At 50.6% G+C, this 14,751-nt stretch overlaps 1 protein-coding gene across 1 annotated transcript in view; it reads left to right on the forward strand.

Moving 5' to 3' along the window:
• Positions 1 to 14,669, forward strand: part of NEMF (nuclear export mediator factor) — a 31,815-nt gene extending 17,146 nt beyond the window's left edge. The window contains exons 15-33 of the mRNA XM_068149143.1: positions 438 to 501; positions 1,098 to 1,186; positions 1,744 to 1,847; positions 2,729 to 2,791; positions 4,357 to 4,469; positions 5,625 to 5,682; positions 6,053 to 6,111; positions 6,590 to 6,710; positions 7,100 to 7,367; positions 8,139 to 8,181; positions 8,267 to 8,316; positions 8,646 to 8,793; positions 9,199 to 9,276; positions 9,359 to 9,550; positions 10,584 to 10,616; positions 12,337 to 12,443; positions 12,517 to 12,560; positions 12,657 to 12,736; positions 14,402 to 14,669. Of these exons, the coding sequence (XP_068005244.1) occupies positions 438 to 501; positions 1,098 to 1,186; positions 1,744 to 1,847; positions 2,729 to 2,791; positions 4,357 to 4,469; positions 5,625 to 5,682; positions 6,053 to 6,111; positions 6,590 to 6,710; positions 7,100 to 7,367; positions 8,139 to 8,181; positions 8,267 to 8,316; positions 8,646 to 8,793; positions 9,199 to 9,276; positions 9,359 to 9,550; positions 10,584 to 10,616; positions 12,337 to 12,443; positions 12,517 to 12,560; positions 12,657 to 12,736; positions 14,402 to 14,479 (1,792 nt within the window). The 3' untranslated portion in view covers positions 14,480 to 14,669. The remainder of the gene's footprint in view (positions 1 to 437; positions 502 to 1,097; positions 1,187 to 1,743; positions 1,848 to 2,728; positions 2,792 to 4,356; positions 4,470 to 5,624; positions 5,683 to 6,052; positions 6,112 to 6,589; positions 6,711 to 7,099; positions 7,368 to 8,138; positions 8,182 to 8,266; positions 8,317 to 8,645; positions 8,794 to 9,198; positions 9,277 to 9,358; positions 9,551 to 10,583; positions 10,617 to 12,336; positions 12,444 to 12,516; positions 12,561 to 12,656; positions 12,737 to 14,401) is intronic.
• Positions 14,670 to 14,751: the final 82 nt, after the last annotated feature.

Genomic DNA, 14,751 nt, shown 5'->3' on the forward strand with positions numbered 1-14,751 from the left:
TTTCCTGGAAGAGTGGTCAGGCATTGGGAACAGGCTGCCCAGGGAGATGGTGGAGTCACCACCTCTCAAGGTGTTCAAGAAAGGTGTGGGCATGGCACTTTAGGATGTGGTTTAATGGTTATGATGGTTATTTTGAGCACAATTCTATGTGGTGACCCATGGAACAAAACAGCAGCTTTTGCCACACAGACTTCCTCTGCCTGCTCTTCTCTGGGGAAGACCAAGACAAAGATTTGGACTATAACAAACAAACAAACAAACAAACAAAACCCCCAAAACAAAACAAAACAAAACCATCTCAAAGCTGAATACTGAACAACAGATACAGAGGATTGTGATTTAGTACATTTTGAAAATGAGGGGTTCTGGTAGGATTTCGGGTTATGGATTGTGGGGTTTCAGGTGATTTTGGATACAAACAAAGTCCTGTTTCACAGGTACTATGATCACAAAAGACATGCAGCTAAGAAAACTCAGAAGACAGTGGAAGCTGCAGAAAAGGTATTTCTTCTTCCTGTGTTTTTAGGAGATAATTTAAATGCAGGGATATTTAAAAAGGCAGAGAGAGTTAAATTCAGAGCTCCTGTTAGTGGTTAGTGGAGGATCCTGACGTGGTCTTAGTAGCCCTAACAAGATAATGAAGTTAAAAAACAGCCAGCCAGGGTTGTTTTGTTCTTGAGTTTGTACTCTGAGGATCACAGATCCCTGCTGTATCATCTGGTTTCCACCAGGACACCTTGTGGAGATACTACAGAGCAGTGCTGATGGAGGCAGGAGGGCAAAACTGGGGAAATCCTTAAAGAGCTCAGTCACTCTCTTTGGAAGTGTTGCAGACACGGCACTTTGGGATGTGTTTTAGTGGCCATGATGGTCCTAGGGTTGATGGTTGGACTCCATGGTCTTAGAGGTCTTTTCCCATCCAAACAACTCTGTGATTCTCTGAAGGTTTTAAGGCATCTCTCTTGCAGGTGCATGAGGGGAACACAGGCCTGTGAAGAGCAGTAGATGTTCAGAGACATTTCCTAGCAGCTTTCCTGCTGTTCAGTTGACACTGTGGTGATTCCTGTGCTGGCTTTTCATGCTTTCTGTCTCTACAGGCATTTAAATCAGCAGAGAAGAAGACAAAGCAGACCTTGAGAGAAGTGCAGACAGTCTCCACCATTCAGAAGGCCAGGAAGGTCTATTGGCAAGTGCAGTTTCATTATCTAACGAACTGTCAATGTGCAGATTTAGGACCGGGTCAGGCCGACTTTTCACTGGTGTAGAAGTGGGGCTCACCATGAGTTCCACCTCAAAATAGGGAAAAATTTCTTTGCTGTGAGGGTGCTGGAACCCTGGAGCAGGCTGTCCAGAGAGGTTGTGGAGTCCTTCTCTGGAGAGATTATAAAGCCACCTGGCCACTGTGATCCCGGGGAAGCTGTTGTGGATGATCCTGGTTTAGCAGGCGGCTTGGACTGGATGATCTTCAGAGGTCCCTTCCAACCTTCACCAGTCTGTGATTCTGTGAAGAAGGCTTTGTGGTGATGCTGCTTGTTGTTTCTTGTCAAAGCATCTTTGTCAGGGCTGTTGTATTTGCACCATGCCTTGTTTTTATGCCCCAGGCATGTGCATCGGTGTGAAACTGCAGTTTCTGCAAGTTGTAGATGCTGAGATGGATATTCACAAAAGCGTGGCATAAAGACCTCTGCAAAGTTCTGTTAGTCCCAGGTGTTTTTCACAGAATGGGTTGTTGTCATTTGCCAGGTTTGAAAAGTTCCTGTGGTTCATTAGCTCAGAGAATTACCTCATCATTGCTGGAAGAGATCAACAGCAGAACGAGCTGATTGTGAAGCGCTATCTAAAACCAGGTGAGTCTGGGTTTTGTCTTGTCTTCCACTTTGTAGATACACAAGGGTGACATGGAAAGGTCTCTCTGCTTTGTTCTTAGGTAGGTTCTTAGGTAAAAGGGTTTTTGGTGACACTGACTCCTGAGGACTGTGTGTTGTCCATGGAGTGCTGGGGCTCTGCTGTGGGAGGCCGGATCCTCATCCTCTGAGGGATAAGAGTAGGAGCTGATTGTGTCCAGTTCTGGGCTCCCTAATTCAAGGAGGACAGGGTACAGCAAAGGGCTACAAAGATACTGAGGGAACTGGAACATCTGTCTTCTGAGGAAAGAATGAGAGAATTGAAGCTTTCTAGTCTGGAAGAGAGCAGACTGAGGGAGGATCTGATCAATGCTGATCAATACTTCAAGGGAGGGTGTCAGGAGGATGGGATCAGTCTATTTTCAGCAGTGGCAGGACAAGGGATAACGGGCACAAACTTGAACATAAGGAGTTGCATCTAAACAGGAAGAGAAGCTTCTTAAATTAAAGATTGATGGAGTACTGGAACAGGCTGCCCGGGGAGGTGGTGGAATTTCCACCTCTGGAGACTTTCAATACCCACATGAATGTCTTCCTGTGTGACCTTTTCTAGGTGATCCTGCCTTGGCAGGGAGGTTGAACTCAATCTCCAGGGGTCCCTTCCAGGCCCTACCACTCTGATTCTGTGTGATACTCTTGGGAGCAGAGGAACCAGCAAAGGAGCTGGGGCAGCTGGGATGGACTAAGTCTCCTGTGTCCTCTTCCCATTCTGCTCCTTGCAGCCAAAGTAGCTGTTTCCAGCTAATATTGGGAACCCTCACCTTAGCTGGAGTGCTCTGTGTAGCTCCCACATCTGTGACTGATCCAAGCCACTTCTTTTCCAGGGGACATCTATGTGCATGCTGATCTTCATGGAGCCACGAGCTGTGTGGTCAAGAACCCATCAGGTACCTTCTGCAGGGCTGATGCAGGAACTTGCAGAACCCTGGGGACACTGTGACCTGGCAGTTTCTGTATTGCATGTCTGAGCCCAGGCTGGTGCTCACCTCACAGTGGTACTCAGCTCCAGCAGACCCTTCCCTTTGGGATGTTGGAGGCAGTAGTTCTTCCAAGGCTGGGTTGTCACTGACTGCTGCTGCTCCTCAGCCATGACTGGTTGCTTGCAGTTGATCACTTAAGATTCTGGTGGGAAGGAGTTCTCATAGAGATGTGCCTGCAGAGGCAAGTGATACTCACATGGCAGAGGTGGTGGTGCCAGCGCTTGCTGCTGGACACAGAGCCTGGCATCCTTCTGAGGCTTTAATTGGTGGCACAGGCACCACATGATCTCAGCCATAAAGTGTTAATGTGGTGGGATAGCTCTCACAGGAGACCAAATGTGCAAGCCCTACCTGTGTCCTATTGCTGCAACGTGGTGGAAGGTGATCTTCTGTTGTTAGGAGCATAGTCAGCCTGGCCAGGCTGGAGAGTTGGGCAGAGGTAAACCTCATGAAGTTCAACAAGGACAAGTGTAGAGTCCTGCACCCGGGGAGAAATAGCCCCTGCACCAGTACAGGTGAGGGGTGACCTGCTGGAAAGCAGCTGCATGGGAAAGGACCTGGGAGTCCTGGTGGACAACAAGTTTACCATAAGCCAGTAATGTGCCCTTGTGGCCAAGAGGCCATTGATCTCCTGGGGTGCATGAAAAAGACTGTGGCAAGCAGGTTGAGAGATGTTCTCCTCTCACTATGCTCTGCCCTGGTGAAGCCACATCTGGGGAAGTGGGTCCAGTGTTGGTCTCCCCAGTTCAAGAGAGACAGAGAACTACTGGAGAGAATCCAGTGAAGGCTCCAAAGATGCTGAAAGGCCTGGAGCATCTCTGTGAGGAGGAAAGGCTGAGAGACCTGGGGCTGTTTAACATGGAGAAGGCTGAGAAAGGATCTGATCAATGCTCAGCAAGAGCTGAAGAGTGGGGGGCAAGAGGATGGGATCAGATTCTTTTCAGTGGTGCCCAGCAACAGGACAAGGGGTAGTGGGCACAAACTGGAATCCAGGAGGTTCCATCTGAACAGGAGGAGAAACTTGTTTGTTATGAGGGTGCTGGAGCCCTGGGGCAGGATGCCCAGAGGGGTTGTGGAGTCATCTTCTCTGGAGACATTGCAAAGCCACTTGGACATTGTGATCCTGGGCAAGCTGCTGTGGGTGCCCCTGCTTTAGCAGGGGCATTGGAATGGATGATCTCCAGAGGTCCCTTCCAACCTCTACCATACTGGGATTCTGGGATAGTTGCTGCTTGCTTGTGGAGCTGAGCCATAGCACAGGTGGCTTCAGGCTCTGTTGGGAGCTGTGAAGAGCAGTTGTTGACACTGCCCCTGCTCTGTCCATGCTGCCTTCAAGCTGAGCCAGGCCTTGTTATCTCTGCCCAAAGCCCCTGGAAATCCCATGTGCTGGATTAGGTCACACATGGAAGTTGCAGAATTTCATGTGCTGAGCATGGATCATGTTGTCTGACCTGCTGGCTGTCCCTTCACAGGTGAACCTATCCCTCCTCGGACCCTGACAGAGGCAGGCACCATGGCCTTGTGCTACAGCGCCGCCTGGGACGCCCGCGTTGTCACCAGTGCTTGGTGGGTCTCCCACAACCAGGTAAGGACACTCCTGCAACAGCTTTGCAGGCAGCACATCTGAAGGATCTGGTGTGTGAATGCAGATGAAGTGTCTGTGTCTGCAGAGTACTGTGTCCAGTCTGCGCTCCCTGGTTCAAGGAGGACAAAGATGCTGAGGGGACTGGGACAGCTCTTCCATGAGGAAAGACTGAGAGACTGGGACTGTTTAGTCTGGAGCAGAGCAACCTGAGGGGGATCCCATCAATGCTGATCAATACTTGAAGGGTGGGTGTCAGGAGGATGGGACCAGTCTATTTTCAGTGGTGCCCAGTGACAGGACAAGGGGCAATGGGCACAACCTTGAACAAAAGGAGTCACATCTAAACATGAGGAGGAACTTCTGTAATTTAAGGGTGCTGGAGCACTGGAGCAGGCTGCCCAGAGAGGTGGTGGAGTCTTCATTCTGGAGACATTCAAAACCCACCTGGACATGTTTCTTTGTGACCTTCTCTAGGTGATCCTGCCTTGACAGGGACTCAATGATCTCCAGAGGTCCCTTCCAACCGCTACCACTCTGTGATTTTGTCTCTATGTGGGGGAAAATTGTCTCTGATACTGCTCCTTGTGGGTCCTCCCTGGCACTGCCACACTTTGGGACAGGGGCAGAGGAGAACCCCTGGTGTGACATGCATATCATACATCAAAATCAAGGTTACAGTGCTTTAGTTCTTGTTTCCTGAATAAGTCAGTTGCTGTCCCAGGACTTCTAAGACATAGTGCCAGTAGCTGGGCATTGAGCTGAATTGTATTGGGAAGACATTGTTTACAGGGAGGGTGGTGAGACACTGGAACAGGTTGCCCAGGGAGGTCATGGATGCCCCCTTCCTAGAGGTGTTCAAGGCCAAGTTGGATGGCACTATGAGCAGCCTAGTCTCATGGAGGGTGTCCTTGCCAGGGGTGTTGGATGATCTTTAAGGTTCCTTCCAACTACATTCTATAAGCCTGTGAATCTCTTGGGAAAATACCCTACACAGGACAGGAAGAACCTCTTTGGACACAGGGTCCTTCTGCAGAGCTGTCCTCATAAGTTAAAAACACAGCTTGCTTGAATGTTGCTTTTGTTTAGAGCTGCTCCTGCCCAGCCCTGACCTGTGCCAGGTCCTCTTCAGAGTATATCATGGTGTCTTTTTTTCAGGTTTCTAAAACTGCACCTACAGGAGAGTACCTCACTACTGGAAGTTTCATGATTCGAGGTGAGACAAAGGAACAGTATGAAGCAGACATGAGGTGTTTGTCTGAAGATGCTGTGTTGGCCTGCAGTGACAGCCACCTGAGGTGCTTCCCTCACCCTGGCAGCTGGCAGATTGCTCTCTTCTCCTGAAGATCCATTCTGAGCAGTTTAGGCACCATCAGGCAGCTGCAGCAGCATTTCCAGCTGAGCCCTGGGCAGAAGACCATTAGCTAAATTGCTTTTGAGTTTCTCCTGATGTTATCTAAGAGACAGAACAAGCCCCAGTGTCATTTTTATGGTAGCCTGAAGCCTCTGATCAAAAGGAATTTTGAAAACCCATCAAGCAGCACAGCTGTTAAACCTCCTCATGAGAACCTACCGTTGTTTTTCAGGGAAGAAGAATTTCCTTCCACCTTCTTACCTGATGATGGGCTTTAGCTTCTTGTTCAAGGTACTGCTTTCCCTGTGCAGCTCCTGCTGGCTTTTGTCATTTGGTTTGAGCTGTAGGAGGCTTCTTTTCTGCTTCTTGCTGATCAGTGTATTCCCAATTGGTTTTCCCACTGGGACAAATCCCATAAGAAGCTGTTTGCTGTAAACGACTCCACTTTCATTTCCATTTCCCCCCACTCTGCACTGTCTTCACATAAAACAGACACTGAACATTACTACTTCTGTTTCATTTTGATAGCAGCTCTGTTGGAAGCATGTTTTGGGAGCCTGCTGGTGGTGCAGCTGTGCATGTCTCTCCTCACTGGCTCTACTTTCTGGGTTGTCTGATGGGTTTCAGTGTGCTGGTTTCATCTTTAACCCACCACACCTTTTAAATAGCAAAAAGTGCTCCAAGGGAAAGAATAAAGCTGGGTCTGGCTCTGAACTGGCTGGTGAAGGAGCTAGTGCTGGCATGAGGTAAAGGCCTCTCTTGGTGCTAGGTGGATGAAAGCTGTGTTTGGAGACACCGAGAAGAAAGGAAAATCAAAGTGCAGGATGAGGATCTGGAAACGGTGTCCAGCAGTGCCAGTGAACTGGTGGCTGAAGAAGTGGAGCTCTTAGGTACAGTGGATGTGACAGGTGCTGTGTGCACTGCTGGTGACTTGGATGGGACTTTGGGCAACCTGGTCTAGGGGAAGATGCCCCTGCCCAAGGCAGGGTGGGTCAGACTAGATGATCATGGAATCTTAGAACTGTTGAGGTTGGAAGAGACCTTTGAGAGCATCAAAGGTCTTGCCCAGAGCTCACGGTACCACCGGTACTGCTAAGCTGCTACCACTTAGCCATGTCCCTCAGCACCACGTCTATCTTTAAGGTCTTCAAAGTCTCCCAACCCAAACCATTCTGTGATTCTATGACTGTTTGGGGTTTGGCACTGAGTTCCCTGCACTGTTAAGGGTCATTTTGGCATTTCACACGTGAGATGTGTTTTCTTCATGTGTCTGCCCCAGATGGAGGAGACAGCAGCAATGAAGATGAAAAAGCAGAGTGTCAGGAAGCATCAGAGGATGTGGAAGCTGTGCCTGAGGGTAATCATCGTGAGGATGTTGCTGATCTCGACCAGGATGGGGCAAGCCCACCTCCTCCTCCAGAGGGTGACTCTGAAGAGGAGGATGGAGAATCTGAAGATGAACACCCAGAGTCAAAGAGTGAAGTGAAGGAGGAAGAGGTGAATTACCCAGATACAACCATCGACCTGTCACATCTTCAGTCTCAAAGGTGAGTGAAGAAGCAGCTGCTTTGTCAGCAGTGGGGACACTTCTGAGGGGCTCCAACCTCTTCAAATGCTGCCCAGATGAGGGCTAGGAGGAGCTGCCATCACTTCTTTCAGTGCTCAGCTCTGTAGGCAGAGTGCAGGGCAGCAGGCCTGGATGGTGGGAACAGTGCCATGCTGGGTGCCATTCCCTGCTCTTGTCCTGCATGGCTCTTTGTGGGCTGCTAGCTTTAGACCTCGCTCCCAAATCCTAGGGAGATTGGGCTCTTTCATCTTTGCTATTCCCTGGTCTGGCCCAAGCATCCCACCACACACTGATTTTACTCCTCAGGAGGTGGCTGCCCTCATTTTTCTTAGAGCTGCCAGAAATTGAGTCACGAGTTGTTTCTTCTCTGCCAGGCTGGTGCTGATTTACTGCTTTGCATGTGGCTGCAAGATGAGCTTGTCCCTGGAAGTGGCAATCCTTAGAGGGTGTGAGGAGATGGGATTGAGTGGGTGGAAATGGGAAACTCTGCAGGACCTACCACAGCCCATGCTGTACCAGGCTGTCTTTGTGGTTTGTTGGTATATGAGCATGAGACAAGCTGGCAGAGACCTGATCTGGTTTTGTAAATCCCAGTGGTGTTCCTCCTTCCATCCATCCACGGGGATTTTCAAGAACCAGAAAGCTGAAAGCGTGCTACAGTCAAGGCAGCTGATGTCTGGGCTGTGCTTGACAAGTCCATAGCTGAGCTGCCCCACGTCTGCTGATGAGCTCCATTTCAATATACCCACAGATCCCTGCAGAGAGTCATCCCCAAAGAGGAAGAGCCCAACTTGGTAAGGTGCCAGCTGAGATGTTTGGCAAAGGGCAGTGTGGACTGCTGCTGGACATGGTGTGCTCTAACTGCCTTTCACTTCATAGATTGACAGCAAGTCCCAGGGGCGAAGGCATCTGTCTGCCAAGGAGAGGAGGTGAGAACCTCTTTGTGTTTGCTGTGAGGTGAATCCTTCCTCCCTCTTTCCTCTCCAGGGCTTCACTGCACCTCCCAGTATGAGCTGGTTCATGCTCATTGCCCATCCTGCATTTCCAGTGTGGGTTCTGCCTCTGGGATGGTGCCTCCTGCTGTCCTTTGGGAGTGCTGGCTGTGAACAGTTTCTTGTGTACTTGAGAGGTTTTCCAGAGGAGGGGTCGGTTACTCCCAGTGTACCTGCCTCAGGTTCCCCTGTAGCGGGGAAGTGGGGTGGCACTGCTGGCAGAGGTCACAACAAGAGCCACTGTGTCAACTCATTGCTTTCCTTAGAGAAATGAAGAAAAAGAAGCAACTAAATGACTCTGAGAACTTGGAGCCTCCTGAAGACAAGCAGAAAGAGACAGAAACACAGCCTCCCCCTGCTCCCAGCAGCAACAAGGGTGTGCCAGCCCCTCAGCCCATCAAGCGAGGCCAGAAGGTAGGCTGGAACCAGGTTTACCTATGGGTTCAGCTGTTGCCATGTGCAGGGTGGGCAGAAATCCCAGGTTTCTGGTGGAGGGCTGTGGCTGCCTGATGGAATCACAGAGTCACAGACTGGTTTGGGTCAGAAGGGACCTTTCAAGGTCATCCAGTCCAACCCTGCTGCACTCCACAGGGACATCTGCAACTAAAGCAGGTTGCTCAGAGCCCCTAACAACCTGACCTGGAATGGTTCCAGGGATGGGGCTTCAACTTCTTCTATGGGCAGCTTGGGACAGTGTCTCACCACCCCATGGCAAACAATTTCTTCATTCTCATGTGGGGTCAGCAACTAGGAGTTTGAGAATTCAAAACTCTGCAAAAGTCAGTGTTTCTAAAGCTGTTGGTGTGTTCTCTGCTGCAGAGTAAAATGAAGAAGATGAAGGAGAAGTACAAGGACCAGGACGAGGAGGACCGGGAGCTCATCATGAAGCTGCTGGGGGTGAGTGAGAGAAGTTCTGCCTTTCCCCTGGGGCAAGGTCACTTGGTCTGTTAGCTCTGACCACTTCTGTGTGTCACCACAGTCTGCAGGGACAAACAAGGAGGAGAAAGGAAAAAAAGGGAAAAAGGGGAAGACAAAAGAAGAAGCAAAGAAGCAACAGCAAAAAACCAAGGCTGTGCATCGTGGTGCTGGAGGGGGCAAGGAGACGCTCCCAGCAGGAATCCTGCTGCATGATTCACAGGACCCAGACATGGAGGAGCAGCAGGATGAGAAGGTGAGCAGCACTGAATCTCAGCTTGATAGGGACTGGAAGGGACCTCATCTAGTCCAACCCTCCTGCTAAAGCAGGGCCACCCACAGCAGCTTGCCCAGGATCACAATGTCCAGGTGGCTTTGGAATCTCTCCAGAGCAGGAGACTCCACAACCTCTCTGGGCAGCCTGCTCCAGGGCTCCAGCGCCCTCACACCAAGCAAGATTCTCCTTCTGTTCAGATGGAACCTCCTGGGTTCCAGTTTGTACCCTTGTCCTGTCACTGGGCAGCACTGAAAAGAGTCTGGTCCCATCCTTTTGCCAGCCTTTAGCTCTTGCTGAGCATTGAGAAGGTGCCCTCTCTGGCTGCTCTTCCCAAGGCTAAACACCCCCAGGGTTTCCTTCTCACAGAGATGCTCCAGCCCCTCAGCACCTTTGGAGCCTCTACTGGACTTTATACAGTAGTTCCTTGTCTCTCCTCAACTGGGGAGTCCAGAACTGGATGTAGTTCTCCAGATGTGGCTTCACTAGGGCAGAACAGAGGAAGAGGAGAACCTCCTTACACCTGCTGGCCACACACCCCAGGAGAGCACTGGCCTTCTTGGCCATGAGGACACTGTTGAGAGCTCTGTGGCCAACACCATGACTTGAGGAGCCCTTGGGTTTCAAAGGCAACCAGAAAGCCCTGCAGCAGGCTCCCTGCATGCTCCCTTCCTGTGCAGCCAGCACAAGGGCTGCCCAGGATCCAGTCCAGCCAGTGCCTCCCACTCAGTGCTGCTGAGACGTAACTGTGGATTCTGCAGCCCTGCTGTGAGTCAATCTCTCAGTGCAGCCCCACACTGTCCTCCCAGATAAGGATTTGGAAAGAGATGTTCCTCCCCTCCAGACATGGGGAAGTGCTGCAGCTCTCCCCTTTGCTGTACAAGTGTCTCTGCAGGGACTAAGTGGCTTTGTGTGGACTGCTGGTAAATGAATTGATTTCCTCCAGGGGCTGGGGGAGAAAGCATGAAGTTGTGTGCTCATTTCAGCTCTGATATCTCCTTCTTGTTGTTTACAGGAGGAGCAAGACCAGGATCAGCCAGGAGTGGAGGTAAATGCTCATCTTTGAAACTAAGTGATGAGGAGAAGGCCTCATTCCTGCTGGAAGCTGGTGGGTCCTGCTGCAGCACGCAGCTTGCTGTGAGCAGCACAAGAGGCACAGGCTGTCAGCTGCTGTTAGTAGTCCTCTTCTTGCCTTGTGGCTCTTTGAACCCAGCTTTCCTCTATTTTCATCAAAACAAACTCTTTTTTTTGTAGGGGGCCTCCAAGAAAGCTGGAGAGAGATTTTACAAGGACCTGTAGTGATAAGATGAGGGGGAATGGTCTGAAAGTGGAATAAGGCAGATTTAGAATGGACATTAGGAAGAAATTCTCTGCAGTGAGGGTGGTGAGACACTGGAACAGGTTTGCCCAGAGAGGCTGTGGACACCCCCTGCCTGAAGGTGTTCAAGGCCAGATTGGATGAGGCCTTGAGCAACCTGGTCTAGTGGAAGGTGTCCCTGCCCATGGCAGGGGCTTTGGAATGAGATCATCTTTAAAGGCCCTTGTAACCCAAACCATTCTATAAATCTATGATTTTTCCCTTCCTACCCTGTTTATGACATAGAGAAACTAAGGCCTGACACATTTGTGCCTTGCATTTGCCTCTGGAGGTGTCTGAGGGCTGGAGGATGGCACAACACCATGCTGCTACATTCCTTATTAGTTTACAAGTTGATTTACATATCAAATGGCTTTAAATTTTCTGTAATTACAGGCTGGGGGTGTTGCCCAAGGCAAGATTTTCTCCTTTAGATTCTTTAATGAAGGAGGATAACAGTTGTTTGGAGGTGAAAGGTGTTGGTGACTCCCTGAAGGCCTAACTACATTTTGGGGGGTTCCTGTTTGATTCATTTGAAAATAAATCCACGCTGTTTCAAATGATGTGATTTTAGTAATCAAAGATCATAGAATCCCAGACTGGTTTGGATTGGAATGGACCTTTCAAGAAGATCCACTTCAACCTCCCCCTGCAGTCAGCAGGGACATCTGCAACTGGAGCAGGTTGCTCAGAGCCACAACCTGACCCGGAATAGTTCCAGGGAAAAGGCTTTCTACCACCTCTCTGGGCAACCTGGGCCAGGGTCTCATCACCCTCAGTGTCAAAAATCTCTTCTCTCTAGTCTGAATGTTCCTCTTTCAGTTTAAACCATCACCCCTTGTCCTGTCACAAGAAGCCCTGCTCCAAAGTCTGTCTCCAGCTTTCTTAGCCCCTTTAAGCACTGAAAGGCCATCAGAAGGTCCACCTGGAGCCTTCTCTTCTCCAGGATGAACAGCCCCAAATCTCACAGCCTGGCTTCATAGCAGAGGGCTCCCAGCCCTCCCATCATTGCTGTGGCCTCCAGTGGCCCTGCTCAAACAGGACCACGTCTCTCCTGTGCTGAGGACTCCAGAGCTGGACCCAGCACTGCAGCTGGGGTCTCAGCTGAGCAGAGGGGCAGAATCCTCTCCCTCTACCTGCTGCCCATGCAGCTGTGGATCACCCCAGGGCACAGCTGGCTCTGGGCTGTGGGAGATGGTCAGTAACAAGGTGGGGCTTGGTGATCCAATGCCAGTGACGTGACAAAGCTAAACTGAGTCTGTTTTGGTCCTGACACATGGTACCTGTGGAATTGCAGTCGTAGTTCAGCTGGAAGGCAAGACATCTTCAGCCTCTGTCCCCAGTGAAACCAGTAGGTAGGTGTTGGGGGGATGCTCTCTGGTTTCACAGTGAAGCTACTTTGCCCATGCAGGAGGGTGAGGCCTTGCTGGACTCCCTGACAGGCCAGCCACACCCCGAGGACATCCTGCTCTTCGCTGTTCCCATCTGTGCTCCCTACACAGCCATGACGAACTACAAGTGAGTGGCAGTGCTTGGGGTGGGCAGGGAGGGGTGGCTGCTGCCTTCTCACAGAAACCTTTTCTTCTTGAAGGTACAAAGTCAAGCTCACTCCAGGCACCCAGAAGAAGGGAAAAGGTACTGTACAAAAGCTCTGGAGTCCTTCTCAGCACTCCACCTGTTGAGGCCAGCAGGTTTTTAGGGCCTGGTTGAACGTTTTCTGTGTTTTCACAGCTGCCAAGATCGCCTTGCACAATTTTATGCAGTCCAAAGAAGCCAGTGCAAGAGAAAAGGACCTGTTCCGCAGCGTGAAGGTGACTGCCCTCTCTGCATGCATTCTCCTCAAATACAGCAGCACCACACTTCACAGAGAGTCACTGAAGGGTTTGGGTTGGAAGGGTCCTTAAAGATTATCTGGTTCCAACACCCCTGCCATGGGCAGGGACACTTCCCACTAGACCAGGTTGCTCAAGGCCTCATCCAGCCTGACCTTGAACACCTAGCATCATTTTGGGCTGAAATACTCCCAAACTCAAGGCTTTTTTTAGCAGTGTTGTGTTTCTCAGTGCTGCTGTGGAAGAGGCACTGCTTAGGCTGGAAAGAGTCATAGAATCAGAATGGGTTTGGTTGGAAAAGACCTTTAGGATCGATTCCAACCATTCTCTAACAATGCTGCTGCAACCATGTCCCTCAGCACCACATCACTGCCTCTTAAACAGCTCTAGGGAGGTGTTTCAAAGCTCCCTGGGCAGCCTGTTCCAGGATTGCTAATGTATTGGGCACAAGGTTCCTGTGTTGTGTATTGTGTCTGACAAAAGTGTCTTCTCCCAAGATGCCCTCTAGTTTTGGCAGGGGGAATTTCTACTGCCCCTGGCAGTGTGTGGTGGAAGAGGCAGTTTCTTGCACTGGGAGTTCATAAGGCTCATGGTGGGCTCTTGCCTGCCCCTGTCCCCTAGCAGGGTGCTTATCGTGGGCTGGGTAAGTATCCCCCTGTTTGGGAAGGTCTTACCCCCATGATGCAGTTTTCTTCTCCATTCTTGCCCTTTCTACCATTTCCTGCTCAAACTGACCCCATCAGCTTGCAGTGCTCCCATACCTGCCACCTGGGAGAGGGTTAGTTCCTTGCTAGGCTCTTCTTCCATGGATCAGTCAGCTGTTTGACCCAAAGTCCTCTTGTTCCTCCTGTGCTGCCTGTTGTGGCTTTCAGTCCTGAGGTGTTTATTACACAGAATCCCAGCATGGTGGGAGGTGGAAGAGTCTGGTCCCATCCTCACCCTACCCCCAGCCTTTAGCTCTTGCTGAGGGGAAGATCCCTTCCCAGGCTGCTCTTCTCCAGGCTAAACAGCCCCAGGTCTTCCAGCCTTTCCACTTCACAGACACGCTCCAGGTCACTCAGTATTTTTGGACTCGGAGAGAACTTGTCAACCACTTACTTCATGTCAGTGATCCTCATCTATGGGCTGCCTGCTGGGCTGTAATGCCTCAGTGATTAGCAGCTGAACAGCAGCAGTCACAGTGTTGACTTAGTGGTGCTTTGCTACAAACACCACAATTAATGGTCAGCCACCCAGAAGGGAACAGTCAGGGACCTGCTGACCCAGCCCATCCCAGTGGAGTCGATGCATGGAAGCTGCACAGACATTGAGACTTCAGTTAGCAAAACCCAGTGAGAGGGCAGAAGCCCCCACATCAGCTTCATATTCATAGACTCATTTGGATGGGAAGGGATCTTCCTATCATCTAGTTCCCACCTCTCTGCCACGGGCAGGGACACCTTCCACTAGACCAGGTTGTTCAAGGCCACATCCACCCTGGCCCTGAACACCTCCAGACAGGGGGCATCCACAGTCTCCCTGGGCAGCCTAGGGTTGAAGATGGCAGAAAGAGGCACATCAGCTCTGGCCAGTGAGCTCTGGAGTGAGGATGGATGGTGTTCATAAACAGTCTGCTGTCTCCAGCCTCACCCTTTTCTTTTGTAGGACACAGATTTGTCAAGAAACATTCCTGGAAAAGTGAAAGTGTCTGCACCTCACCTCCTGAACAGGAAGAAGAAGTGAGCCTAGAATTGGATTTCCCACTAGCACACTGCTGCTGCAGTCAGAATCCAGTAGATGGGACAGACGGACAGACCTGGACTGAATTTGGGTTCCATGGGAACACCATGGGTCGATGGACTCCAACAGCTCCATACAAGTAACATAAAAGCACCTAGTAAAGCACTGGCTTTTGGTCAGTGAGCTGATCTCACCTGGTTCCTTCTCTAAGGCCTTGACCACTGGAGCTCAGCAGCTCCTTCCCCACACCCTGAAGAGGCAAAGCCCTGCCTTGG

The sequence above is a fragment of the Melanerpes formicivorus genome, unplaced genomic scaffold (assembly GCF_026170545.1).
Source record: "Melanerpes formicivorus ecotype bairdi unplaced genomic scaffold, bMelFor1.0.p_v2 SCAF_17, whole genome shotgun sequence".
Lineage (NCBI taxonomy): Eukaryota > Metazoa > Chordata > Aves > Piciformes > Picidae > Melanerpes > Melanerpes formicivorus.